Source organism: Amblyraja radiata, chromosome 9 (assembly GCF_010909765.2).
Source record: "Amblyraja radiata isolate CabotCenter1 chromosome 9, sAmbRad1.1.pri, whole genome shotgun sequence".
NCBI classification, from domain to species: Eukaryota; Metazoa; Chordata; class Chondrichthyes; order Rajiformes; family Rajidae; genus Amblyraja; species Amblyraja radiata.
The window spans coordinates 62,577,927-62,605,691 of record NC_045964.1 but is presented as its reverse complement, the minus strand read 5'-3'; the positions used below and the strand labels follow the sequence as shown (position 1 = coordinate 62,605,691).

The 27,765-nt window shown below is 41.6% G+C and overlaps 2 protein-coding genes across 3 annotated transcripts in view; one reads left to right on the top strand and one right to left on the bottom strand.

The window, feature by feature from the left end:
• Positions 1-95: 95 nt before the first annotated feature.
• On the bottom strand, positions 96-26,399 carry bbof1 (basal body orientation factor 1). The gene is made up of 11 exons (XM_033027635.1): positions 26,267-26,399; positions 24,244-24,496; positions 21,239-21,304; positions 20,108-20,251; positions 18,024-18,104; positions 12,601-12,671; positions 9,767-9,911; positions 4,860-5,353; positions 3,243-3,344; positions 2,256-2,330; positions 96-356 (listed from the first exon to the last, which is right to left on the bottom strand). The coding sequence occupies exons 1-11, from the start codon at positions 26,284-26,286 to the stop codon at positions 224-226; spliced, it is 1,584 nt and encodes a 527-aa protein (XP_032883526.1). The 5' UTR covers positions 26,287-26,399; the 3' UTR covers positions 96-223.
• Positions 26,400-27,317: 918 nt separating this feature from the next.
• Positions 27,318-27,765, top strand: part of entpd5 (ectonucleoside triphosphate diphosphohydrolase 5 (inactive)) — a 35,550-nt gene continuing 35,102 nt past the window's right edge. For both annotated transcript variants that reach the window (XM_033027634.1, XM_033027633.1), the window contains exon 1: positions 27,318-27,388. In XM_033027634.1, the coding sequence (XP_032883525.1) occupies positions 27,335-27,388 (54 nt within the window). In that variant the 5' untranslated portion in view covers positions 27,318-27,334. The remainder of the gene's footprint in view (positions 27,389-27,765) is intronic.

The window sequence follows — 27,765 nt, the reverse complement described above, 5'->3', positions numbered from 1 at the left end:
GAGCGGAGCACCAAGGCAAATTCATTGTATGTGTACATACTTGGCCAATAAACGTATTCATTCATTCATTCATATTTAAAACTCTTGAGACAATGTTACATTTTTAAAAATCACTTTTTTACTCATTGTTGTGCACACTTTAACTGCACTCTCATTTTAGGAATTTTTTTTTAATACACATTTTGGGATTACCAATCCACCATAAAACAGTTTTTACAATTTCTTACGTCAGTATAATTTCAGGCAATGTAATTTGTTTAGAAGGCTGTTGATCCGATACAACGTTAATTTGGTTTGCAACAGGTTCAACGGGAGTCTGGGTGATAAAAGTGGGATTGGGGTTTTCTACTTCTTCACTGCAAAGAAAATAACAACAATCAACATTTTGAAATGTGAAAAACAAAACACCCATAAGAACAGTCAAAAGCCACTCCACAAAAGCATTACATTTTTTTATCTAGGTTTTAGCACAACATTTTCATTATTAAGAATAAAAGCATATTGGATCAAATTGTACTTGAGGTGCAAACACGGTGGAATTGAGTAGATTTAGACAGAGTAATGGAGCATCTTGGATCTCTGCAATTCAATAAGGTCAAGATAATTCTAACTCGTGGAGCTCGCGTTTCATTTGCCAGAGGTCAACCTCGGAGCTCCAACCATGGGTGCTTGCAGACTTAACATCACGGAGCCTCTGGTCAGAGACCGACTTCGGGAACTCCAAGCTGCGGGAGTTTCGACCGCCCCGAAGCGGGGCCTTCGACCGTCGGCTGCGGGAGCTTTGATCGCCCCGATGGATGGTTCGACTGCCCAGACCGCGGGAGAATAAAGAGGGAAGAAGATTGGACTTTTTTGCCTTCTATCACAGTGAGGAATGTGGGGAATCGGCCATGATGGATGTCTAGGTTAACTTTTATGGAGTTGTGTGCCTAATTGCTTTTTTTTTTGTACGGCTGTATGGTAATTTGCATATCAGTGTACCTTAATTGGTACATAATAAGTGAGATTAAAAGACCTTTGAAACCTTTGATATATTTCCAAACGAGGATGGTGTATGATTTGGGAAATCTGCAGATGGTGATGCACCTACTGCCAGTATACTTGGGGATTGCAAATTTGGCTAGTCAAAGCACCCTATATAAATTACTGCAGAATACTTTGTAGATAATACACACCTGAACCACTGCAAACTCATGGTGGAGGGCATGAATGAATGAATGTTCAGGGACATCTACTATTTAAAGGATTACATTTTCTTTTGGATTTCCTTGTGTCTGCAGTTTATACCTGCATGTATAGTTAAAGTCTTAACCATTGTAAATCATTTTTAAGCACAGTTAATGATTTACCATGGTAATCATGACCCAGACTTGATTTTGTTGTCCAACTGTAGTTATTTAATAAAAATGTGTTCCTAAAATAAAATGCAGTGTAAGCAGATTCTGCATTGACGTTAGCAGAGTCTTTCCAAAAAATGCATTTTGCCCAGAAGTGGAAAAGAACAAAGAATCATTGCTTCATTGTGGATGCTTTAAAATATACTATTCCATGACTGGTAATAGATTTAGGTACAATAAAAAGTTATGTAAGTTAGGGAAAAACAATCCTACTGAAGTATTATATGGGCCATGGGGAATATCATATGGATTAGTCTATATTTTCTGGTCAGGAGATAAGAATTGTCGGTAAATCTTTTATATGTTGTGAAACAATCCAAACTTGATGCCCATTCCCCAAAGTAAAATAATGTGCATCTGAAAATAATTAAAAAGTTGAGGTGAGGTGTTCAAAAGACAATGTTGAGGGACTATGTTCCATTACCTATAAATAACATTGAAGAGCTGCACTCAAATACTGCAACTTGGTGAAACTGAGGGAAAATTAAAATAATGTGTAGGAAGGAACTGCAAATGCTGGTTTACACCAAAGATAGACGCAAAATACAGGAGTAACTCAGCATTTCTCGAGAGAAGGAATGGGTGATGTTTCAGGTCGAAACCCTTCTTCAAACTGAGCTCATTCTGAAGAAGGGTCTTGACCGGAAACATCACCCATTCATTCCTACTATCCTGAAAATGATAATAAAATCTTTGGCAAATCATATCATGAAGTTGTTTCTATCTTCTATATTTCAATTGGCGTTGCTTATCTACAGTGCTTATGATGATACAGTTAAATCACCTCTTTCACGCAGCTATTGAAGAGTAAAACTTCAATATATGTAAGGCAGATTCCTATAATGGTCAGACCCTTACCTTATTTGTTCTCTCTCTTTTATGCTCAATACGCTCTCAGATACTGAAGGGACCTGGCTTCCATTATTCAGTTTCCTATGCAGAATATAAGCAAACGAGAGACGCAAAATAACTGCTTGTTATCTGCAGAACATTAAATGTCATTCCTACTGAATAAGCACGAGTCATAGAGGGGTATCAACATATTGCTAACCCGGTAAGCTAATTATGGAGAGAAAAGTGACTCTTACAATATTGAATCCTTTGGCCTCGTGTTCATTCTGCAAAAATGATTTTCTGCTTGTATATCACTTTTCCAGCATCTGTTTTTTTAAACTTTCATAAATTAACAGAATACCTGAACAAGCAACTTGGAGTGGACTAATAGATGTTTGTTCTTTAAAGAATATGATTCAACCCAAGGAAACAGAAAAAAATAAATTAAATAGTTTTGTGTAGGAGCGAAGAGAGGACAATTGGCGTATTCAAATTAGGTGTGATGCTGCCACACAGGGTTCAGTTTCTAAGCACTGAAGGTTGTGGGAAGGAATTTCACACAGAGAGTGGTGAATCTCTGGAATTCTCTGCCACAGAAGGTAGTTGAGGCCAGTTCATTGGCTATATTTAAGAGGGAGTTAGATGTGGCCCTTGTGGCTAAAGGGATCAGGGGGTATGGAGAGAAGGCAGGTACAGGATACTGAGTTGGATGATCAGCCATGATCATATTGAATGGCGGTGTAGGCTCGAAGGGCCGAATGGCCTACTCCTGCACCTATTTTCTATGTTTCTATGAATCACCTTACAGTTCAACATACCTGTAGAAACAAAGAACTGCAGATGCTAGTTTATACGAAAGGTAGACACAAAGTGCTGGAGTAACTCAGCGGGTCTCAAAAAGGGTCTCGACTCCAAACGTCACCCATTCCTTCTCTCCAGACATGCTGCCTGTCCCGCTGAGTTACTCCAGCATTTGTTGTCTAACTTTGTGTTACCTTCAGTTCAACATACCTGTTTGTTTTCCATCCATTCATCTTGGCAAACAAAAGGCGTAAAACCTTCTCCTTCTGCTCCCAGGTCAAATCCGAGATACTCACTTTCCCAGCGTGAATGCTTAAACATAAAGTGTATTATTTATTACTAAAGGGTTGAAATTTGAAGTGAAAACTGACAATGCTGAAGGTACTCAGCAAGTCAGGCAGCACCAGCAGAGGGAGAAACTGAGTTGAGGAAACAAGTGTGTTTTACGTTGCAGAGAGGTGGAGAGAGAAAAAAAGAACATTTGTAATAGAACATACTGGTACACCATCGATTTTCCAGCACCCTTGGTTCCAGAGCCTTGCTGGATTATCCATTTTGCAGGACCATCAGAGGTCAGGTAATAATAATTCAACAACACACCTCTGACCCACTAATCATACCCCTCCCGTGTCTCTAAAGCACCATGGACTGCAAGAAATGTAAATAAAGAATTAACAATTAACAACGAAGTAAACAATTAACCCTTCCAGGATGAAAGAGCAATGCTCTCGTAATTTTATCCGGATTAAAGGAAGTGCCGGACCATCAGTTGCTGGAAAATTGGTGGTGGACCTGTACTTTCAAACAATTTCTTGCAGCCACATATCCAGTTCTTTTCTGCACTCTGCAATTGAATCTGCCTCCAATGGTGTCCCTGGCAGCGTGTTCCAGATTCCATGCTCTGCATAAAGAGCTTTGTCCTTGACTCACTTTTGGATCGTTTGTCAGTCATCTTCTTTCTATTTCCCCCAGTTCTAGACTCCCCTGCCAAAAGAATCACTTTCCAAACGTCCACTTTATCTGTATTTTCAATATCTCCATCAGATTCCAGGAGTGCAGGTCTGGTGTCAGTCTACCCATAAAATTGTCCCTCACAACTGGATTCATTGTGGTGAATTTCTTTTGTACCCTTTGCATAGCCATCTCATCTTTCCTTTATGCCCATAACAGTATACCTATTTGTGGCTGAACCAATGTTTTATATTACCTTCAGCATCTTTATATATAGCCTAGAATCCTCGTATTTTTCCACCAATTTCTCAACTGCCCTGTACTTTCAACAAACAGTGCACATTTACCCCAGTAGATGTATCCCAAGTACATCCTCGGGTCCAGAAACTAGCCTTGTGCACCATATTTCAGACACTCTCTCATCTGTGTCCCATATACATGAGCAATTAATAAGCAAATATGCAAAAAATGACGGTGGATGTCAAAGGGATTCCACCTGCGTGAACAAATAGCAAAGTATCACCACTTAACTGGGAAGTTTTGGATTAAAGCTAAAGTCTAGATTTACGTGCCAGTCAATACTGAAGGGTCCCGACCTGAAAAATCACTTTCCATGTTCTCCAGGGATGTTGCCTGACCTGTTGAGTTACTCCAGCGCTTTGTCTTTTTTAAAAATAAAACAGCATCTGCACTTCCTTGTTTCTATTTTCCCCTGAATGCGTAGCCAGGCTAGGAATTACATCTGCATGTTTACACTGCCTGGCAGCGTTATCACTTGGAAACAGACAATACAAAAGTCCTGAGAAAATGTGACCTTATATTCGTTATTGTACATGCACCATCCGCACACTGCAATGTGTAAGAATGTTGCCTTACCCGTGCTCAGCTTCTTCCATATCTTGGTACACGCAGTTTGTGCTGTACTCATTTTTGCCGAACGTCCTGATTTGGGGATAATCCTCCTTGCCAGTAAACGCCCTTAACATTTTTCTCTGAAACGCAATTTGAGCCGCTTGTTTATATTGAGCCCGACTATAGGCAATCTGTTGTCTCACTTCTTCAAGGGATTGAAGAAAAAACATCTCCACATCAGTGCGTTCGTCCAGGATGTTCTTCGCCAGTTTCTTCACTCGGTTCATCTCTTTATCTTTCAACTTAACTACTGCCCCAAGCCTTTCAATCTCTACCTGACTGGTCGCCATTCTAAGTTCAATTTCCTGCTTCATCTGCTGTTTTGCTGTCTCAAACTCGGCTGCCATGTGTCCCAACACTTTCTCCAGCTTCTCAACTTTTGTTTGAAGTTCATTGATCTTCCCTTTCTGCTGTCTGCTGTCGGACACCTTCTCTTTGATTAACAGCTCGTTGATCTCCTAGAATGAGAAACAACCTGGGTTTCGAAAACGTCAATTCATTCTGAACATGCACTCTCACAAAAACGATTATGAGCAGTTGCATCGAGGGTACAAAACTTGAGAAAATGAATTAATAAATAAAATTAGAAAACTTTAAACCCTATGGTCTGGAAAGAGGTAATGAAGATGGCTTTAATGAAATATATGTGTATACTTTACTTATTCCAAATGCCCGTAAGCTTTTCACTGTTATCCTAGGTTATGCTGAAAAGAAGCATTACTTTCATCTTTTCTGCCTTGCTCAACCATGCTTTATGGCACCACAGAAGTGAAATGACATTTCTTTTTTCTGTGGATCTACCGATCATTTGGAAATCGCTGGAGCCATCTGACACTGAAACATTAATGTGCTAAAGTGGACAGGGAAGAGGGTTATCCAAGGTTATAGCAAGATCTAGAATAGATCAACTGAGAGAGTGGGCAAAGCAACGGCAGATGGAATTTAACTAAGACAAATGTGAAGAGATGCATTTTTGGTTAAACCAGGGCAGGACACACACAGTGGATGGCAGAAGTCTGGAGACAATTGTTGAACAGAGAGAGACCAAGTACAGAGCTACTTGAAATTAGCAGCTCGGGTGGACAGGATGGTGAAAAAGGCTTATGACTAGAGCCAGGATGTTTAGGCGCTAAAAATATCTGAAATAGGCAGGCAAAAAGGCATAATAAAATTACAAAAAAGGCATGAAAAATGCATCTATTGACAAAAAAGGCATAAAAAGGCATTTATTTCCACCACCAAAATATGGTTAAAAATGATAATTATAAAGGTATACTACATTAAATGACCATAGTTGCCTGGTTGCACATAACTACCAGCATTTTTTCAAATTATCTGGTGTTAAACTATGCCGTCTGTCAGACAGAATATGCTACAGTAGTGAAAAACGTATTTCTATCCCAGCTGAGGTCACTGGTGCATACCTGAAACAAGCTACAAACTCTACATTCATGTCGATATCTTGTGCATTACAACTACCTTTGAGAACTTTAGCTATGTTTTGTATTTCTTCAAGATCTTTGTTAGCTAAAATCACCCTCTCACATTTTCCTTGTATGTCTTTACCTACATCACCAGGAACTTTAAGTACAAAGTACAGCAAGTGAAGATGTAAACAGCTGAGCAATAGTTGAGCTCTTTGACTTCTCCAATATTTCCCAATGTTAAGATATACTCCTTTGATGGTTGACCTGCCTTCAGTGTACCAATGACCACATTGGCAACATATCTCCCCACAGCATCAGTTATCTCGTCTATTGAGATCCATATTTTGCTGCATGCAACTTCATCTCTAATTTTCTGCACAACAATGTTGAAGTCGCTGTCAACATAATTTTTCCATAATGATGACTCGCTTGGTATATGTTCCTCTGTGTATTTCCCTAAAAAACCTCTGAGAGATTTGTTTTCCAATTTCCACCGTGGAATTCCAACATCAATGAATGCGTTGCACAGATCACTCGAAAACTCAGATTTGCAATTGGAGCCAGCAGTAAATGTTGTGAGGAGACAAGCTTGCGTATTTCCTACCTTCAGTTTCTCTGCCGCCGACTTGTGTTTAACTGTCTGTACATGCATGGAGATGAAATATTTCTTCTCATGATTCATTGCTTTCTCACATGCATTGCAAAACAGCACACAGTTGTCTGTAGAGAATATATCACTCCCGTACACTCTCACCAAATCGTTCAGTTTTTTACAAGGCATTGACTTGACTTTAGGCATTTTGACGCTTGCAGGAGTAGATCCTACAGGAGCAGGGATGCAGACCTCTACAGGCAGGCCAAGTACAAGCTGAGAAGAGGAATCAGAGCTGCCAAGCAAGGCTACTCTGAGAAGTTGAGGAGCAAGTTCTCAGCAAATGACTCTTCTTCAGTGTGGAAGGGCTTGCAAGAAATCACAGGCTACAAGAGGAAACCCCCCCCCCCCCCCCCCCCCCTCCGCTCCTTGGAGACAATCGTCAGCTGACCAACGACCTGAACGAGTTCTACTGCAGGTTCGATAAACAGAAATTTAACCCTGGTACCCCCACACCCCATCCCCAACCAACACTTCACACCTACTCACAGCTTGACTCCAGTTTGAAAAGACTGGACCCTTCCCCACCTACTTCTCCCCAATCACCACTTCACATCTACTTAAAGCATGACTCCAGTTTGCAAAGACTGGACCCTTTCCCACGCACCACTCTCCAATCACCACTTAGCACCCACTTACAGCCGGGTTTCGCCCCGGTGGTGTAAATTTTCTTGTAAGTTACGTTAAAACGGCAAAATAAAGGCTGATTTAGGCACTCAATCGTGAAAAAGGCATTATCTTCCTGAAATCATCAAAAAAGGCATGAAAAGGCACATGGCATTTATGCGAAAATCCTGGCTCTACTTATGACATACTTCATCAACCGAGACATTAAGTACACGAGTTAGCACTTTGGGTTACAATTGTACAAAATGTTGATAGAAACATAGAAACATAGAAAATAGGTGCAGGAGTAGGCCGTTCGGCCCTTCGAGCCTGCACCGGCATTCAATATGATCATGGCTGATCATCCAACTCAGTATCCTGTACCAGCCTTCTCTCCATACCCCCTGATCCCTTTAGCCACAAGGGCCACATCTAACTCCCTCTTAAATATAGCCAATGAACTGGCCTCAACTACCTTCTGTGGCAGAGAATTCCACAGATTCACCACTCTCTGTGTAAAAAAAGATTTTCTTATCTCGGTCCTAAAAGACTTCCCTCTTATCCTTAAACTGTGACCCCTAGTTCTGGACTTCCCCAACATCGGGAATAATCTGTTCAAGAAGGAACTGCAAATGCTGGAAAATCGAAGGTACACAAAAATGCTGAATAATCTTCCTGCATCTAGCCTGTCCAACCCCTTAAGAATTTTGTAAGTTTCTATAAGATCCCCCCTCAATCTTCTGAATTCTAGCGTGTACAAGCCGAGTCTATCCAGTCATTCTTCATATGAAAGTCCTGCCATCCCAGGAATCAGTCTGGTGAACCTTCTCTGTACTCCCTCTATGGCAAGAATGTCTTTCCTCAGATTAGGAGACCAAAACTGTGCGCAATACTCCAGGTGTGGTCTCACCAAGACCCTGTACAACTGCAGTAGAACCTCCCTGCTCTTATACTCAAATCCTTGATGAGGCTGCACTTGAAGTAATGTGTGCAGTTCTGGTTTCCAGACTGCAGGAAGGTTGTGTGTGAGCTAGAGGGCGTGCAGAGAAGATCCAAATGGATGTTGCCTGCATTGGAGGGCTTGAGTTATAAGAAAAAAATGAATAGGTTGGATCTGTTTGCCTGGAAGCCTGGAAGCAAAGGAGGATGAGAGGTGACTTGATAGAAATATATAAACATTGATAGGGTAAATAGCTAGGGTCTGCTTTCCATGGTAGGGGTATCTAATACTAGAGGGCATAGAGTGGGCTGAAGGGCCTCTTTCTGTGCTGTGCAGCATTATGACTTTAAAATGATCCCACTGTTTATTTAGTTTAGTTTAGAGATACAGTGCAGAAACAGGTCCTTCGACCCACCAAGTCCGTGCTAACCAGCGATCCCTGCACACTTACGCTACACATACTATGGACAATTTACAATTATACCAAGCCAAGTAACCTACAAACCTGAAGGACTTTGTAGTGTGGGAGGAAACCAGAAATCCTGGAGGAAACCCATGCAGGTCACAGGGAGAACGTACAAACTCCATACAGACAGCACCCGTAGTCAGGATCGAACCAGGGTCTCTGGCGCTGTAAGGCAGCAACTCTTTTGCTGCACCACCGTGCTGCCCTGTTATTAACAATTTTCCTCACTTCCTTGTGTGAAGGATTTGATAATGCCACAGTCTGGGATCATTGATTCTAACCTTTATGAGGGTGGTCAAGTTAGAAAATGGATATCTTCTTGATCTACAAGGTTTGGTTCCAAAATGGGGTTTTGTCAGTTGTGCTAAAGTTGATCAGTAACAGTATTCCTAATCATGGTCCATTAGCACTTGAACTTCTTCCACTTCCAAGCATTGGTACTGTTTATTAACATATACAATCTAAGAATTAACCAATAACAATGGGGTTTTTTTTAAAGATTCCATTCCTGACCCATAAACAGTGCGATTAAGGAAATCCTCTCTCTATCCATTTTCCCTTCAAGATGAAGAGCTATGAAAATTCCTACCTCCTGTGTATGTGTATTTTGGTTGACACTGATACTAATAATGTGAATTTATTTGCAATCCAGCACACAAGTCCAATCTCAATCATCTAGTTAAGGTCTAGCTTTCTTGGTAATAAGGACCCGTCACATCTGTTTGTGGAGTTGTGATTAAGAAACAGAAATCTTTACTTGATCTGAATTGTATACAACACCTTGTCATTGACAACCCGTGTGTTTTTTACTTCCAGCTCCTTGTAATCCTTCCTTCTTTGTGCTTCTTCCATTTTATAGATCTTAATTGTCTCATGTAGTCTTACATTTTCTTTAAAGACACACTGAGCCCTGTCGTCAAGATTTCTGTGGAAGGACGGAAGCAGAATTGCAGACGATTAACTTTGGTCTGGCAAAAATGCAGAAAATTATCACAGAAAATGATGATGTGCTTGCTCAAAAGAAACTGCTCATAGCGAAGAAATCCATCAAATCTGCTGGAGACCCTGTAAGCGCGAACATTTTCATTCCTTTGGCATCTTTTCCTTACATTCCTTATTTTATTGTTATAACATTTATGAACCCTGTCCAATCATAACAAATCTTATGTGTACGGAGGAACTGCAGATGCTGGTTTAAACCAAAGATAGGCGCAAAATGCTGGAGTAACTCAGGGGGACAGGCAGCATCTCTGGAGAGAAGGAATGGGTGATGTTTCGGGTCGAGACCCAAATCTTATATCTTTAGCCGCAGAAAGAGAAGAGTAAAAGTAATATTTACTAATTAACATCAATCCTTATAACAAATCAAAAAATCAAAAAGGGATTTTTTGATCCTGAATCAAAAATCTGAAGAAGGGTCTCGACCCCAAACGTCACCCTTTCCTTCTCTCCAGAGATGCTGCCTGTCCCGCTGAGTTACTCCAGCTTTTTGTGTCTATCTTCGGTTTAAACCATCATCTGCAGTTCCTTCTTACACAAAATCAAAAGCAATCTAGTAATCAGTACAGTGCCAGCAATTGAGTTATTTTATCAGGTACCAGATATCAGTATTGGTTCATTGGTAATGGTTTATTATTGTTACAGTGAAACAGTGAAAAGCATTGTTTCCATGCTATTCAGTCCTTTCATACTGCACATGAGTACAATTAGGTCATCCACAAATCCAACAATTAGTACAAACAAAAACAAATAAACAGATTGCAGAATAATAATGTTGCAGTATTATAGCATTAAAGTTACAGAGAAAAAGGCTATGGCTCTGCCCATTTGTTATCAGGCAACTGAGCCATCCACCAACAACTAGAGAGCAGTCCTAAACTACTGTCTAACTCATTGGAGACTCTCGGACTATCTTTGATCAGACTTTACTGGCTTTATCTTGCACTAAATGTTATTCACGTTATTCCCTTTATCACGTATTTGTACCCAGTGACTGGCTCGATTGTAAGCATGTACCTGTATTGTCTTTCTGCTGACTGGTTAGCATGCAACAAAAGCTTTTCACTGTACCTTGGTACACGTGACCCTGATAGTAAACTAAACTAAACATTTCTCCAACAGGTCGATATCCTACTGTTATCATTTCACAAACTTCTTCACTGCCCGCATTTCCACCAATTTTAATGTTCTCTGGAAACTTAATAATCATCCCATCAATATTTTTCATAAAATCATGTATAAATATCACCAACAACAGAGATCCCAGCACTGATCCCTGTGGAACACAAATGGTCACAGACTCCTAGTCAGAGAAACACTCTTCCACCAGTACCCTCTGTCTTCTGTGGTGTAGCTAGTTTTGAACCTATTCTACCTGGATGACAAATGTCATACTTCTGCATCAGTCTACTATGAAAGATTTTATCAACTGCTGTGCTCAAGACATTGCGGTCAACATTCATACCCCTACCCTCATCAATTATCTTCAATACCCCTAAAAAAAATGCAATCAAGTTCGTAAGACATGGCCTGCCCCAAAGCCATGCTGACCATCACCATTAAGCCCACACTTTTCCAAAAACCCTCCAAATTCAGTTTAAATTATCTTCTGCTTTCTTTATAGTCCTTGACGGCTTTGTCCAGCCATATATATAAACCACATATATGCTTATTTTTCTTGATCGAATGTACAAATGTCTCTTGTCATCCAAGGTTCCCGAACCTTGCCATAGTTGTCTTTCATCCTCACTGGAGCATGCTGGTCCTGAATTCTGATCAGGTGGTCTTAAAATGATTCCCAGATTTCAGATGTAGATTTACCCCCAAAGCAGCTGCTCCCAACCTACTCTCTCTGGCTCCTGCCTAACACTGTTGTAATGTGTAGGAAGGAAGTGTAGATGCTGGTTTAAACCGAAGATAGACATAAAATGCTGGAGGCAGCATCTCTGGAGAGATGGAATGGGTGATGTTTCGGGTTGAGACCATTCTTCAGACTCGTATCAGACCCTTGTCTGAAGAAAGGTCTCTACCCGAAGTGTCACCCATTCCTTCTCTACAATGATGCTGCCTGGCCCGGTGAGTTACTCCAGCTTTTTGTGTCTAACACTGTTGTAATTTTGTCTTCCCCCAGATTACATGGATAGGACAGGTTTTATATGGATAGGCCAGGTTTGGAGGGATATGGGCCAAACGCGGGCAGGTTGGACTAGTGTAGTTGGGACATATTAGTCGGTGTGGGCAAGTTGGGCCGAAGGGCCTGTTTCCATGCTGCATCAATGACTCTATGAGCACTTTCCTCCAAGGTCCACACTTACCCTTATTCACAACTAATTAACAAATTGATATTTCAGAACCTGAAATGTTAACTCTGATTCTATCTCCACAAATTATGTTTGACCTGCTGAGTGTGTATAGCATTTTAGTTTAGTTTAGTTTAGGTTATTGTCATATGTACCGATGTACAGTGAAAAGCTTTTTGTTTCCGCTTTTATTTCTGATTATTAGCATCTACGGATTTTTTTTGTGCTTTTATCAGCTGCAAACATTTTTGAAATGGAACTTCAACTAAGCAAACCGAGGATGATCTGGAAAATCAATTGCAGGCAAAATCTTACATAATGGCTTCAGTGTGAGCCTGCTCAGTCAGCCGATTCAGTCTCTGTTCTGCCTCCCGCTCCAGACGAAGCTAAAAGTAAAAGTCAATATTAATGAAACGTATAAAGCATTTAAACTTAAATCTTGCCCTTACTTGCTTAACTTGGTAACAATCCAACATGACTAAGTTTTTTCTCAGTCTGTTGAATTCACTGAATTGTAGATCTCTGCTGTAGAATATAAACCAGTACAGCACAGGAACAGGTAACTTGGCCAACATTGTCTGTGACACACAAGATCCCAAGTTAAACTAATCTCTTCTATCTCCTTGTGATCTATGTGTCTCCTGTCCCTACATATCTACTGTATGTGCCTATCTACAGTAAAAGCTTCTGACATGCTGGCCTTATCGGTCAGGCCATTGAGTATAAGGAAGTCATATTGCAGCAATTTAGGACTTTGGTTAAGCTGCATTTTGAGTATTGTTATGCAGAGCAGTCACCCAGTGTTTACAGGAAGGACATTTCGCACAGAACTGTGGTCTGGAGGGCCTGTTCCAAGCTGTACTGTTTCAATGTTCTTCTTAAACGCCACTATTATATCTGCCTCCACCTCACCCTGGCAGATTGTTCCAGGCACCCTACCACTCTGTGTAAAATAACTTGCCCGCATATCTTTTTTAAACTTACCCCTCTCATTTAAAGCTATGCGCTCTAGTCTTCTACATTTCCACCGTGGGATAAAGGTTCTGACTGTATACTCTATCTATGCCGCTTATAAATTTATATACTCCTCTTAGGTCTCCCCTGAGCCTCCAACACTCTAGAGAAAACAATTCAAGTTTTTCATCGCTCCTTATACTTAATACCCTCTAATCAAGACAACAGCCTAGTAAACCACTTCTGCAGCCTCTCCAAAGCCTCCATATCCTTCCTATAATGGAGCAACCAGTACTGCACACAATACTACAAATTCAGCCTAAACAAAGTTTTCTAAAAGAGGGCATCAGTACTTATTAAAATGTAATCTTAAAATTGATATATAAGAAAATCATAAGAAACATGATTAGAATATATTATAAAGGGGCGGCACGGAGGCGCAGCAGTATTTCCGCCTTGCAGTGCCATAGACCCAGGGTTCGATCTTGACTACGTATGCTGTCTGTACGGAGTTTGTACATTCTCCCTGTGACCATGTGGATTTTATTTAGGTGCTGCAGTTTCCTCCCACACTCCAAAGAAGTACAAAGTTTGTAGGTTAATTGGCTTTGATAAAATTGTAAATTGTCACATGTCTGTAGGAAAGTGTTAGTGTATGGGGATCGCTAGTCGGTGCCGGACTCGGTGGGCTAAGGGGCCAGTTTCCGTATCTCTAAACTAAACTAAACTAATAGGGTCATGTGACAGGACAGATGAGAAGGCCTGCTTCTGTGCCGTAACATTCTATGATGGCATGAATATCTACCTTAATTGCAAATAATACTAACAAAAGGCCCTCCTTGGGTTAGTTGGCTCAATGTCGGGTCAGTTGGTTGACCCCATTTTGTGAGGGATCGTTAACAGTTATAATCATTATTAGGTATAATCAGGGTGGTGAATCTGTGGTATTATTTGCCACTGAAGGCTGTGGAGGCCAAGCCTGTGGATATATGTAAGGCAAAGATAGATTGATTCTTGATTACTACAGGTGTCAGAGGTTATGGGGAGAAAGCAGGATAATGGGGTTAGGAGTGTTAGATCAGCCATGAATGAATGGCGGATTATGCTTGATGGGCCAAATGGCCTAATTCTGCGACTATCTCTTATAATCTCACATTGGTCAGCTAGTCTGGTAGAATGCCCGGGGCCTTAAGTTTAGCCTGCCCCGTCTATTTTAAGTAATAACCATCTCACTGTGTGTTTCTTATATTTTTTTAATGTTACTGGTATTATAAATATTTTATCTTTAATCCAGGAGCCAACAGGTTTGAATAATATAACTGTCACTTGAACTGTAGTGCTCAGCAGTTCTTCTCAATCAGCACCCATTAGAACCATAGAGTAATACAGTGTGGAAACAGGCCCTTCAGCCCAACTTGCCCACACCGGCCAACATGTCCCAGCGACACTTGTCCCACCTGCACGCGTTTGGACCATAACCCACCAAACCTGTCCTATCCGTGTACCTGTCTAACTGCTTCTTAAATGTTGGGATAATCCCAGCCTCAACAACCTCCTCGGCCAGCATGTTCCATACACCCTCCACCCTTTGTGTGATAAAGTTACTCCTCAGATTCCTATTAAATCTTTTCCACTTCACCTTAAACCTATGTCCTCTGATCCTCGATTCACATACTCTGGGCAAGTGACTCTGTGCACCTACTCAATCTATTCTTCTCATTCTTTCAATATATTAGCCATTTGATTTAACTGAAATATTTTACATTCTTCTTGCAGTATGTACTCTTCCGCTTTTCATTCCCCACCGTCCTGCCTCACCACATACCAACACCTCCCCTCTTCAATTCTATCCCAAATACTTTCTGTTGACAATAAGAAGATTGGGTACGTGAATGGAGGGGAGATAGGAGTAATATCTATATAATTAAAAGCCTAAAATTGACCACTTCCTGTTTGCGCTGCATATTGATTTTAGATAAAACGCTACCACTTTACGGCTGTGATTTTTGGCCATCTTACTCAGAGTCCCCCTCCAGCGGTCAGGGCCAGAGGATTTTTCCCATCGATGAAAAATAAAAGTTATTAATGTTTCAAAAATGTTGAGATTCTCTCTCCTGTCAATCATGCCATGAAGGCCACGCCCCTTCTGGTGGGTGGGGGGAGGGATTATAAAACCCGGAAGTGTGGACGTGCCTCAGTCTCTGCAAGCTGGGGGAGCGAGAGGTCACGACTCTCAGTCTGAGCTGTGAATAACACTGAACACTGAACACATGTCTACTAAACTGTGAGTGTGGTTTTACTGACCTGTGAGTGCCCTTAATGCGGTTTGAAAATTAAGTTTGAAAATGAAAATGTGGTTTGAAAATTAGGTTTGAAAATGTGGTTGGTTTGAAGATGTGGTTGGTTTGAAAATGTGGTTGGTTTGAAAATGTGGTTGGTTTGAAAATGAAACTGTGGTTTGAATTTGGTGGTTTTGCACCCTGCTTGAAATGGTGTGAAACTGCATTTCAAAGTATTCAAAGTATTCAAAGGTTTTTATTAGTCACATTCACATACACCGAGGTGTAATGAAGTGAAATGCTTTTTGCCATTTTGCAGTACACAAAAGAATACAGACATAACACCAATGAGAGTCTTAAACACAAAGAACATCCCCCCACAATGGCTCCCACCATGAGGGAAGGCACAAAGTCCAGTCCCCAACCCCAGTTCACCCATAGTCGGGCCTATTGAGGCCTCTACAGTTGCCCCTACGGAGGCCCGATGTTCCTGGCCGTTCTCGCCGGGTGGTGGTGCTCCGGCGTCGGGAGAGTCCTCACAGCGGCATGGGAACCCTGGAACGGCCGCCTCCGTACTGGAGGCCGCGGCTTTCGAAGCCGACAAGGCCGCGCCGGATGGAGCTCCACAACTGGCGATCTCGTCGCGAGATCCCAGGCTCCCGGTGTAAAGTTCGGCGCCGCCGCCCGCAGCTGGCCGCTCCACAGTCCCGCAGCTCCGCGATGTTGTTCCCGGCGATCTCAGCTCACCAGAGCTCCAGCGCGGCGACCCAGGCAAGGCATCGCCCGCTCCACGATAGCGCTCCAGCGCTGTGTGCCGCCGCCGAAGCCGAGGTTCTGGCGGTCCGCGACAGGAAACGCCGCTCCAGGCCCGCTGGTAGGCCGCGAGGACGGGTCGAAGCTGCAGCCCGGAGAAAAGCTGCCTCTCCGACCAGGTAGGGACCCTGAAAGGCAGTTTCCCCCTTTCCACCCTGCATTTGAATTTGATTGCCTTGCATCCTGCTTGAAATGGTGTGAAACTGCATTTGAATTTGGTGGCCTTGCACCCTGCTTGAAATGGTGTGAAACGGCATTTGAATTTGGTGGCTTTGCACCCTGCTTGAAATGGTGTGAAACGGCATTTGAATTTGGTGGCCTTGAACCCTGCTTGAAATGGTGTGAAACGGCATTTGAATTTGGTGGCTTTGCACCCTGCTTGAAATGATGTGAAACGGTATTTGTATTTGGTGGCCTTGCACTTTGCTTCAAATGGTATGTAACTGCATTTGAATTTGGTGGCCTTACACCCTGCTTGAAGTGGTGTGAAACTGCTTTTGAGTTTGGTGACCTTGCACCCTGCTTGAAATGGTGTGAAACTGCATTTGAATTTGGTGGCCTTGCACCCTGCTTGAAATGGTGTGAAACGGCATTTGAATTTGGTGGCCTTGCACCCTGCTTGAAATGGTGTGAAACTGCATTTGAATTTGGTGGCCTTGCACCCTGCTTGAAATGGTGTGAAACGGCATTTGAATTTGGTGGCTTTGCACCCTGCTTGAAATGGTGTGAAACGGCATTTGAATTTGGTGGCCTTGAACCCTGCTTGAAATGGTGTGAAACGGCATTTGAATTTGGTGGCTTTGCACCCTGCTTGAAATGATGTGAAACGGCATTTGAATTTGGTGGCCTTGCACCCTGCTTGAAGTGGTGTGAAACTGCTTTTGAGTTTGGTGACCTTGCACCCTGCTTGAAATGGTATGGACTGCACTTGAGTTTGGTGGCCTTGCACCCTGCTTGAAAAGGCATGGAACTGCACTTGAATTTGGTGGCCTAGTGCCCTGCTTGAAGTGGTCGGAAACTGCACTTGAATTTGGTGGCCTTGCACCCTGCTTGAAGTGGTAGGAAACTGCACGAATTTGGTGGCCTTGCACCCTGCTTGAAGTGGTAGGAAACTGCACTTGAATTTGGTGGCCTTGCACCCTGCTTGAAGTGGTAGGAAACTGCACGAATTTGGTGGCCTTGCACCCTGCTTGAAGTGGGAGGAAACTGCAGTTGAATTTGGTGGCATTGTACCCTGCTTGAAATGGAATTTCAAGGAATAGCCGTGAGTCAACTGCCAGCCCACCAGCCGTGAGTGAGTGAGCTGCCAGCACACCAGGCTTGAGTGACTGAGCTGCCAGCCCAACAATCCATTTGGCCCACAATGTCCACACTAGCCCTCTGGAAACCAGTCCCTTCATCCCACAGAACCCTACACTAGCGCTCCAGAAAGCACCCCCCCCCCCCCCCCCCCCCACTGGCCACCAATATTGGAATTGGTGGAGAGGTGGAATATTGCGTTGGGGGACCAGCCCTCCCGTGTGAACATGGGACCCAACATGGTCCCACTTAGTCTAGTATATCATAGAGTCACAGATTTCTTTTTATCACCAGCCACCCTTTGCTATTGTAGACTTTAGCAAATCCCTCAAACTGTGGATGGGGCAATCATTTATTAATTTCGGACTCAATTTCTGGCTCCCAGTCACATACCTTTTCATCAAAGAATTTATTTTCCAGCTGTCTCAGTGTTTCTTGGTGTTCTCTGTTTGATGTGCTCATGGTGTCTTTTATCTGAGATGGCAAAAAAAAGAGAAAGTATTTATTTTATTCTTTAACCCATATTTTATTACCCCAAATTTAGAAATCACTGTAACAGATCTCCATTCTCATCTAAAAAAGCATTTTGAAGAAGAAAGCATGAGGATCTATCCTTCAAACAACTGATATTCTGCTTACTTATCTCCTGTTATTTACAAATTGACTGCCGGGTTTCCTTCATTACAATTGTGACTCCACTTTGAAACCACCGTATTCACAGCTAAGCGTTTAAGATGTGTGAAAATGGTGTAAAGGACAGTGTTTTGAAGAAATAACCAGTTACCACAACATCGTATAATAGCTGTGCATCTGAGTGGGAAAGCTTCTTCTGCTGCACGCATGTAAAGTGAAGCCTTCACTTGAAATTACCTAGTTGAAATGTAAAAGCAAAAGCATATTATACAATATTTTTTTGTTAAACATAAAGCACTGAATGGAAAAGATTAAGTGGGATTTTATAAATTTCCCTAAATAAACATTATACCTTCCTAAATGTACCAAAATAAATGGATTTTACCATTGTCTCCAATTTTCTCTTCTTACCCTGCTTTTGGTTATTGTGTGAACTCATATTAATTTGTTGATGGGATTTGAATGTCCCTGGCAAGGTCACCATTATTGTCCATCCCCAAGAAAACAGTGAGGAATCGATGACTTGTGTTTCTGGAGCAACACATTCAACTCTGACATACACCATAGAGGCAGAAGTGCTTTTATAACATTTCGTTTACGAAGGAACTACAAATGCTGGAACAATCGAAGGTAGACAAAAATTCTGGAGAAACTCAGTGGGTGAGACAGCATCTATGGAGCGAAGGAATGGTGGTTACTGTAACGGAGATTAGCTTTTTTGAAATTCCAGATTTATTTCATGACATTAATTTAAACTATCCAGACGGCATAGTGGCATTCAACCACATTTCCTTAGACTCAACCAGTCCAGAAACATAACCACCACTCTGCTGCATCATTCATCTTGGCACTCCAGAGTTCTGACATTCATTCTCCATATATGTTTTGTTATGTGTCTTCTTACGGAAAATGTAAAACTAGCACATAATAATCGGAGAAAGGTGGCTCGAGACATACTCGTGGTGGGATCAAAAACAGGAATGATTTATTTCCAAGTCAAAGGTCACTGAGCTGATTTACATAATTATATACACAAGTGTGAGCATGCGCGAGTATGAGTACAGCTCCTATGCCTAAATTACACGGATATTGATACAATATACTGTTAAGGAAGTCAGGTTCAGTGTACGAATAGGGCCAAAGATGAGACCCTTGGGTCCAAGAGGTAATGGTCCAATGATGGTAAAAGCTATTGCATCCTTGCCGTTTTGGCACTGGGTAATTTATGTTTTTCAGCCAGTGTAGAAACTGGACTGGAAGGGTTCAATAGAAGAGCCAAGCATCTTTAACATCTCCATTGAACTCAAAGAAACAAATTGGAAGAAAAGATCAGATTTGGACAGATGGGGTTGGTAACAATCATCTTAAACAGTGGATAGATGAAGTCTGGTGAAGAAAACTATTTCCAATATCCTGGAATACTTTTATCATGGCAGATAGAACCCAGATCTGAGAGCTTGGTAACCATCTTAGAGAGGATGATGGTGTTCAACGCTGAGCTGTAGTCAATGAATAACAGCCTGACATATGAGTTTCTGTTGTCCAAGTGGTCCAGAGCGGAGTGGAGAGCCAGTGACATTGCATCTGTTGTGGTGGTAAGCAAACTGCAGTGGGTCACTTACATCCCCAATTGCAGGAAAATAATCCAGTGAAAGGAAATAGGTTAGTTAATCTATAACATGATAATAATTATAAGGGTAAATCAATTGTTTTCCCTTCAACATTGGATTATTAGTTCAATGAAACTTAATTATCATCAGATGTTAACTTCACGTGCAGTTACAGATATTGATTACATATGTACAAACATAGACAAAAGAACAAAGAAGTCTTATTGGACTCACATCATCCAATTCATTTTCCAGGGAAACCTGTTTCTTCCTGAATACTTTGACTTTGTTTAGTTCCCGTTGAATCAGTTGCATTTCCTTCGCCTTTTGTGACATTTTGTTTTGCATAAACTCAGATTGTTGGGTATGGATTTCGATCTGTGGAGATGCAAGAACAGGCTCAGGCAAATTTTACTATAGTGCCTCTCTTCACTGAAAATACACTGAATGCCTTCTTCATGTAGGTAGTTTCCCTCCATTTATATGGGTGCAATTGTGTTCTAAAATGCAACTAATCAGAGTGGTTTAATAACAAATATATAAACTGTGATTTTTAAGTCCACTATATCTTTTAAAACATTCCTGATGCATTGTTACTAACATCATTGACCTGTATTCTGCAGTCTAGTAATGTTATCTTAGCAACAACATACACACATAAAGAAAATCATGACAAATAGACACAACCTTGAATTTTGAGCAAGGGAATTAGAAGAGATATTAGGAAAAACCTCCTTACAAAGTATTGAACTCTACTGCAAAAAAATATTTGGTCACTTTTTAAATCTGAGATTAGTATTTCTAAACAAATGGTATAAAACAATTTCAAGCCATGGCAGATTAGTTTAGTTCATTATTGTCACGTGTACCGAGGTACAGTGAAATGTTTTTGTTTGTGTGCTATCCACAAACTTTTGGAGGAGCTCGGCAGGTTGGGCAACATCCGTGGAGGCAATGGGGTGGCGGATTTCGTTTTTAGTTTCCAGATTACAGCAACAACAGACTCTGGTGTCTCTGTCTTAATGAAAATGAAGTCAGTTACTTTCACAACAGATGCTGTCTGACCTGCTGACCATTTTCGGTTCCTTTTCAACACGCTGATAATTCTCCTCTGCCCCATTCTCAATGTATTCAATTATCCCAAATTTGTGCATTCCATGCGTGGGCATAATACGCCAGATGGGATAAAAGCAGAAAATGCTGCAAATCAGGTCAGGCAGCATCTGATTCTGTGGAACAGTATTCATTTCACAAGAGCTCCATCCTATTACCTCATACTCCAGCTGCGGTCTAGAATGTGCATATTCTGAAGTTACGCTGTTCATGAATCCCATAAATATACAGAAAAAAACTGTAAGAACTTACTATTTTCTTATTCTCATCAATTGCATGCCGCCTTTGTTCTGTTATCTGCTGTTGAAGATGGCTGATCTGTAAAACACAAACTCCTTTGGTTACATTGCCAAGAATCACTTTTTTTTGCCAGATTCAGTGTCAAATTAGTCACTTTACAATTTTGTTCTCTTTACTTTAGAGATACAGACCCTTCCACTGTGTGGAAACAGGCCCCACGGCCCACTGTGTCTATGCCCACCAGCAATTACCCCGTACTCTAGCACTATCCTACATACTAGGGACAATTTACAGAGGTCAATTAACTTACAGACCTGTATGTCTTTGGAGTGTGCGGGGAAACCAGAGCACCAGAAAAAAACCCCATGCGGTTACAGGGAGAATGTACAAACTCTGTACAGTCAGCAGCCAAGTCAGGATTGAATCCGGGTGTCTGGTGCTGCAAGGCAGCAACTCTACTGCTCTGCCACTGTGCCGTGTCTTTTCCAGAGGGCAAATCCTGAATTGCATGGCCCTGAAAATTCTACGTTAATTTTGCATCATATGCCACCATGAAGACTTAAATTAATTAGAACAAGAAAGACTATTTGCAAATGGGAAAACCCATTGAACTTGTAAATCCTGTCATTCCATTACATCAACGCTAATCTACCTGTCAAATTCATTTACTCATCTTTGGCCCAGATTCTTTGAGGCACATACCGACAAAATAAGTGTACTCCTAAAAGATGTAATTATCACAGGCTCCACAACCATTTGACAAGAAAGTTCCAGATTTCTACTTATGTGCATGAATTTTGAATAGTCTAGATCTATTTTTTAAGGTTACAATTCTTATTCTTGATCCCCACCATTGAGAAAAATAATTTCTCAGGACCTATCCTGAAATATTATCTACATTTTTCAGTCCTCGTACTTTAACCTAATAAGCTCTAGAACTATTTTGCTAAACTTCTACTATGCTCCTACAAGATCAATACATTTCTTGTGTTGCAGTGTCAATAAATGAGCAAAGAAACTCATGAGAGGAATAGATAGGTTAGATGCACAGAGTCCCTTGCCCAGAGTAGGTGAATCGAGGACCTGAGGACATTGGTTTAAGGTGAAGGGGAAAAAATTTAATAGGAATCTGAGGAGGAAATTCTTCACACAAAGGGTGGTGGATGTATGGAACAAGCTGCCAGAGGACATAGTTGAGGCTGGGGCTATTCCAACGTTTAAGAAACAGGCAGACAAGTGCATGGATAGGACAGGTTTGGAGGGATAAGAACCAAACGCAGGCAGGTGGGACTAGTGTAGCTGGGACATGTTGGCCGGGGTGGGCAAGTTGGGCAAGTTGGGCTGCAGAAGGGCATGTTTCCACGCTGTATCACTCTATGCCTCCAAGAACTCAAAATGGGGTCTGACCAAGGTTCTATCCAACTTTCGATAAGCACGTTTTCTTTTGCACACCATGTATGAACATCAATGGCTTTGATCATAACATATGTTTTTAATTAGAAGGTAAATACAAAATGCTAGAGTAAGTTAGTGGGACATGTTTCTAATTATATATTTATTACTGACTAAGATGAATAGATGACTGCTTTCCTTATTGCTACATTGGCGTCACAGCCTCATGGCCATAGAGACCTGGGTTCGATCCAGCCCTTGGCTGCTGCCTGTCTGTGGAGTTTGAAGTTCTCCCTGGGACAATGTGAGTTTCCTCCGAGTGCTCCGGTTTACCCCCCACATCGCAAAGACATGCAAGTTTGTTGGTTAATTGCCCTGTGCGTAAGGAGTGGATAAGGAGTGGTAGGCCATTTAAGACTGAGATGAGGAAAAACATTTTAACCCAGAAAGTTGTGAATCTGAGGAATTCTCTGCCACAGAAGGCAGTGGATGTTTTCAAGATAGTTAGATATAGCTCTTAGGGCTAACAGAATCAAGGGATATGGGGAGAAAGCAGGAACAGGATACTGATTTAGGATGATCAGCTATGATCATATTGAATGGCGGTGCTGGCTCAAATACTCCTGTACGTATTTTCTATGTTACTATACAAAAATGGGATAACATAAAACCAGTGTGAACGGTTGATCTATGGTCTCCGTGCACCAAAGGGCCTGTATCTATGCTGCATCTCTAAACTGAACTAAATTAAAACAGAATAAACTACATATAGGACACTGAACATACTCAGAATTGTACTCAATGTAAATAAAAAATATTCATAAATGGATGCAAAAACAAACCAACTCTATATCTGTCCCCATGCTACCCCTCCTGGGATAAAACCCAACAGGCCATTTGCTTTTAGTTCTTTTTATGCTGACAGGTCTACCAGATCTTAATGAATTTTGTATTGACTCCGATTTCTCTTTAACTCCAGTTCACCTCATTCAAAATTAATAATTTCATGCTGGCCGTCTATATTATATATACTTTCAAATACATTTGCTTCACAACAAATACATAGTACTGAGTTCTCTTTAGCAATTCCCATGTGAATTTTTAACTGGAAATTCTGATGCAACAATTCCATAAACACAATGACTGCCAACATTACATACACCATTTTGTTATGCAGGTTTGTCATATTATGGTTTAGAGTTTTAATCAGATAACAACAACACTCTATTGAGGAAAGAACTTGAAGAAAATTGAATCTCAATTCAATTGAGAATATATTAATGCTGTTAATATATTAATGGAAAATATTAACGCAGTTGATGATTGACCAACTAGTGAAGCGTGGAATGCTCCAATACGTAGGTCATTTAATATAGATATACAAGTCTCCAGGTGCACTTCCTTAGATCAGCAGCTAGAGACACCTGATCTGTTAAAAGCATCAGCACCTGGCAAAGGCTTAGCACATTGTTGATCGCGCTATGTGCTCTTTCCTTGCAAGATCCAAAAGTAGCCAAAGTAGACCCCGAAAGCTTACAAATGGTTGTGCCATGGACAGTGTTGATGGAGATGGGATAAAGATTGATATTTTAAATTCTCAGTGAAACAGTCTAGATTATTTTTACCTTTGTCTCTTTCTCCGTGTCTTGTTTCTTTAAATATGAGATCACTTCCATAGCATCCCTCTCCACTTGAGACCGATCGTTCATTAAAGATTCATTGGCTCTGGCAAGCATTTGTGCTGTGTTACGATATTCCACGCGAGACTGCTCCACAGCATTCAACCTGGATTCCCACAAAGCAGCATTTGCCTTTGCCTTTTCCGCATCCGACTCCGTGGACAGTTTTGGATCAGACTTAGCATCTTTCTTCCCTTTTCTTAATAAATAAATAAAAAACATTTTGAAGATATACTAAAAAAAATACACAAGCTAACTATTTATTGAACAATTCCACATGTCCAAGAACCCTTCATTCTTTTTGACCTGGTTGTCGAAAATTACTCACCATGACTATCAAAATGTCACAAATTCCAACAAACAAAGATCAGGAATGAAAAGTAGGTAGGAATACAAAGATGCAAATACAAAGATTACAAAGTCTGAAGAAGGGTCTCGACCCAAAACGTCACCCATTCCTTCTCTCCAGCGATGTTGCCTGTCCCGCTGAGTTACTCCAGCATTTTTTGTCTACCTTTGATTTAAACCAGCATCTGCAGTTCTTTCCTACACAATACAAAGATGCACTTTGCACAGAGCATCCAAGTTCATGCAGCAAGATGGAGAGATTTTTGTTTAAGAGCTGAGGGGTCATATTTGTCATTTGTATTTCTGAATATATCTACTCATGCTGCCCTGTTATTCTCCAACTTTTACTTTTTGCACCTGAACTGAATTTGGAGAATGGACCTCAAAAAGGCTGGCAGTATCATCAAAGACCCACACCATCCTGGCCACACACTCATCTCCCTGCTACCTTCAGGTAGAAGGTACAGGAGCCTGAAGACTGCAACAACCAGGTTCAGGAATAGCTACTTCCCCACAGCCATCAGGCTATTAAACCTGGCTCGGACAAAACTGATTATTAATAACCACTTTCTGCTATTTGCACTTTACCAGTTTATTTATTCATGTGTGTATATATTTATACTATGGTATATGGACACATTTATCTGTTTTGTAGTAAATGCCTACTATGTTCTGTGTGCTTAAGCAAAGCAAGAATTTCATTGTCCTATACAGGGACACATGACAATAAACTCACTTGAACTTGAACTTGAACTTGAACTTGACTTGGGTGCTAATATAACTTCCCCTGGGTGCTCACTGCTAAGATAAATTGTGGGCCTCCTTCCAAAACAAAAATCTGATCTTTCTTGTGTTCTACGTTGCTTGCCATGTATCCATACAGAGTTAATAACAATGACAAATGCACTTTTTGTTGGTTTTTATCCTGTGTGGAGATAAACACTATTACATTTATTGACAAAACTACTCTGACAAGGAGCCATACCATTCATATCTACCACCTCTTTCTCAAGAGTCAACAGTGTTTTATTGTCATATGTGTCCCAGATAGAACAATGAAATTCTTACTTGCAGCAGCACAACAGAATATGTAAACATAGTGAGACACAAAAAGCTGTGCGTCTCTGAGCTTCAGAGGATGATCTGATCAGACAGCATCTCTGGAGAAAGGGAAGAGGTGACGTTGTGGGTTGAGACCCTTCTCCAGACTGGAAAGATAGTACTGATAACATACGTATACACACATATACACACACTCATAAATATACACACATAAACACACACACACATATATATATACACACATATACACATACGGATATATATATACACACACTCACGCATATATATACACACATATACACACACATGCATACACACATACATATATACACATATATACACACATACATACATACACATAAAAACAAACAATAATAGTGCAAAAAGACAAAACCAATGCCCCCAGGTCTATGTTAAACAGCTCACCACGCATCCCAAGCAATATGTTTCAGCATTTGATGGAAACTCTATGCAGCTTAAAAACTAAAAGCAGGGCAGGAGCGGCTGGACTAAAAGCTGGACAAGTTGTTTTAGTGAAGCAAAACGAAAGCAGAGTTACCCTTTAGTTTTCTTCGGCATGGCGAAAGGCGGTAATATTCAGCGAGGTTTATGCTGAGAATATTCCTGCTTCCCGTCCCTCACACCGGAGCCTGCGGCCGTTACCCGGGAAACGGGCTACACAATGTTTGCGTGACGTAGTACGCAGAACCTCTCAAGCGTAACTTCTCAAGTTCTGCTTCACCTTTACAAATTCCCCTTTAATCTACTGGCTGGTAGATAACACGGTATTGTTTTATGCTCAATTTCCCAAAGAAGATATAATAAATCACATATCTGAATGTATTCACAAAGGGAACCTCTCTTTCACTATTTTGCACCACTGGAGTCTCCAGTGGAGAAGGCTGGTTTACACTGAAGATAGACACAAAATGCAAGAGTAACTCAGTGGGACAGGCAGCATCTCTGGAGAGAAGGAATGGGTGACGTTTCGGGTGCAGCTGTTTTGGGGGTAAATCTACATCTGAAATGTGGGAATCATCTTAAGACCATCTGATCAGAATTCAGGATCAGCATGTTCCAGTGAGGAAGAACGACAACCATGGCAAGGTTCGGGAACCTTGGATGACAAGAGACATTTGTAGATTCGGTCAAGAAAAAGAAGCTCTCTCCAGAGATGCTGCCTGATCCCGCTGAGTTATTCCAGCGCTGTGTGTCTATATGCGGTGTAAACCAGCATCTGCAGTTCCTTCCTCCACCCAGCATCCAATATGACGAAAATAATAGAACAAATTGCTGTTTATTTCACAATATATATTTTTTGTTTGTTCTGAGTGTTTACACGTGTGATTAGTTATTGAGGGTGCAATAATAAGTGTGCTTGTTGGTGTAGGTGGCAAGGCTGGTACACAAAATGCTGGAGTGACTAACTCAGCGGGACAGGCAGCATCTCTGGAGAGAAGGAGTGAGTGACGTTTTGGGTTGAGACTGAGAGCGGGGCAGCGAGGGCCCGGTCCGTTACCATGGAAACGCGGGCCGGCCGGGCGACGCCGGCGTCCGATCGGGTGACGTGAGCGCCATTCAAACGTGACGTCACTGGGGGGGGAGGGAGAGAGGCCGAGCGTTGGGCATGCGCGGTGGAGCCGGCATTGGAGATGGGTCAGGTCGGTCGGTCGGCTGGAGGGTGAGTGAGTGAGTGAGTGAGTGAGTGAGTGAGTGGCCGCGGTTGTCGTCCTCACATCGGGTTGATGGTGATCTGCGCCGACCATCGGGCGTGCCTGGGTTGGAAGAAGAGTCTCGGTCACTTCTCTCCAGAGATGCCGGCTGTCACCACTGAGTTACTCCGGCATTTTGTGTCTTTATCTTCAGTGTAAACCAGCATCTGCAGTTCCTTCCTACACACTAACAATTCTACATTTTGATCCTTGAGCATCGTCTGCTTTGATTTGTCGTTGTCACACCGTACCCTTCCATATCTCTAGTCTCCCACCCCACTGACTCTTGGCTGGTTGGTTGCTGAGAGCTGTCATTATATGTGGGAAGGAACTGCAGGTGCTGGTT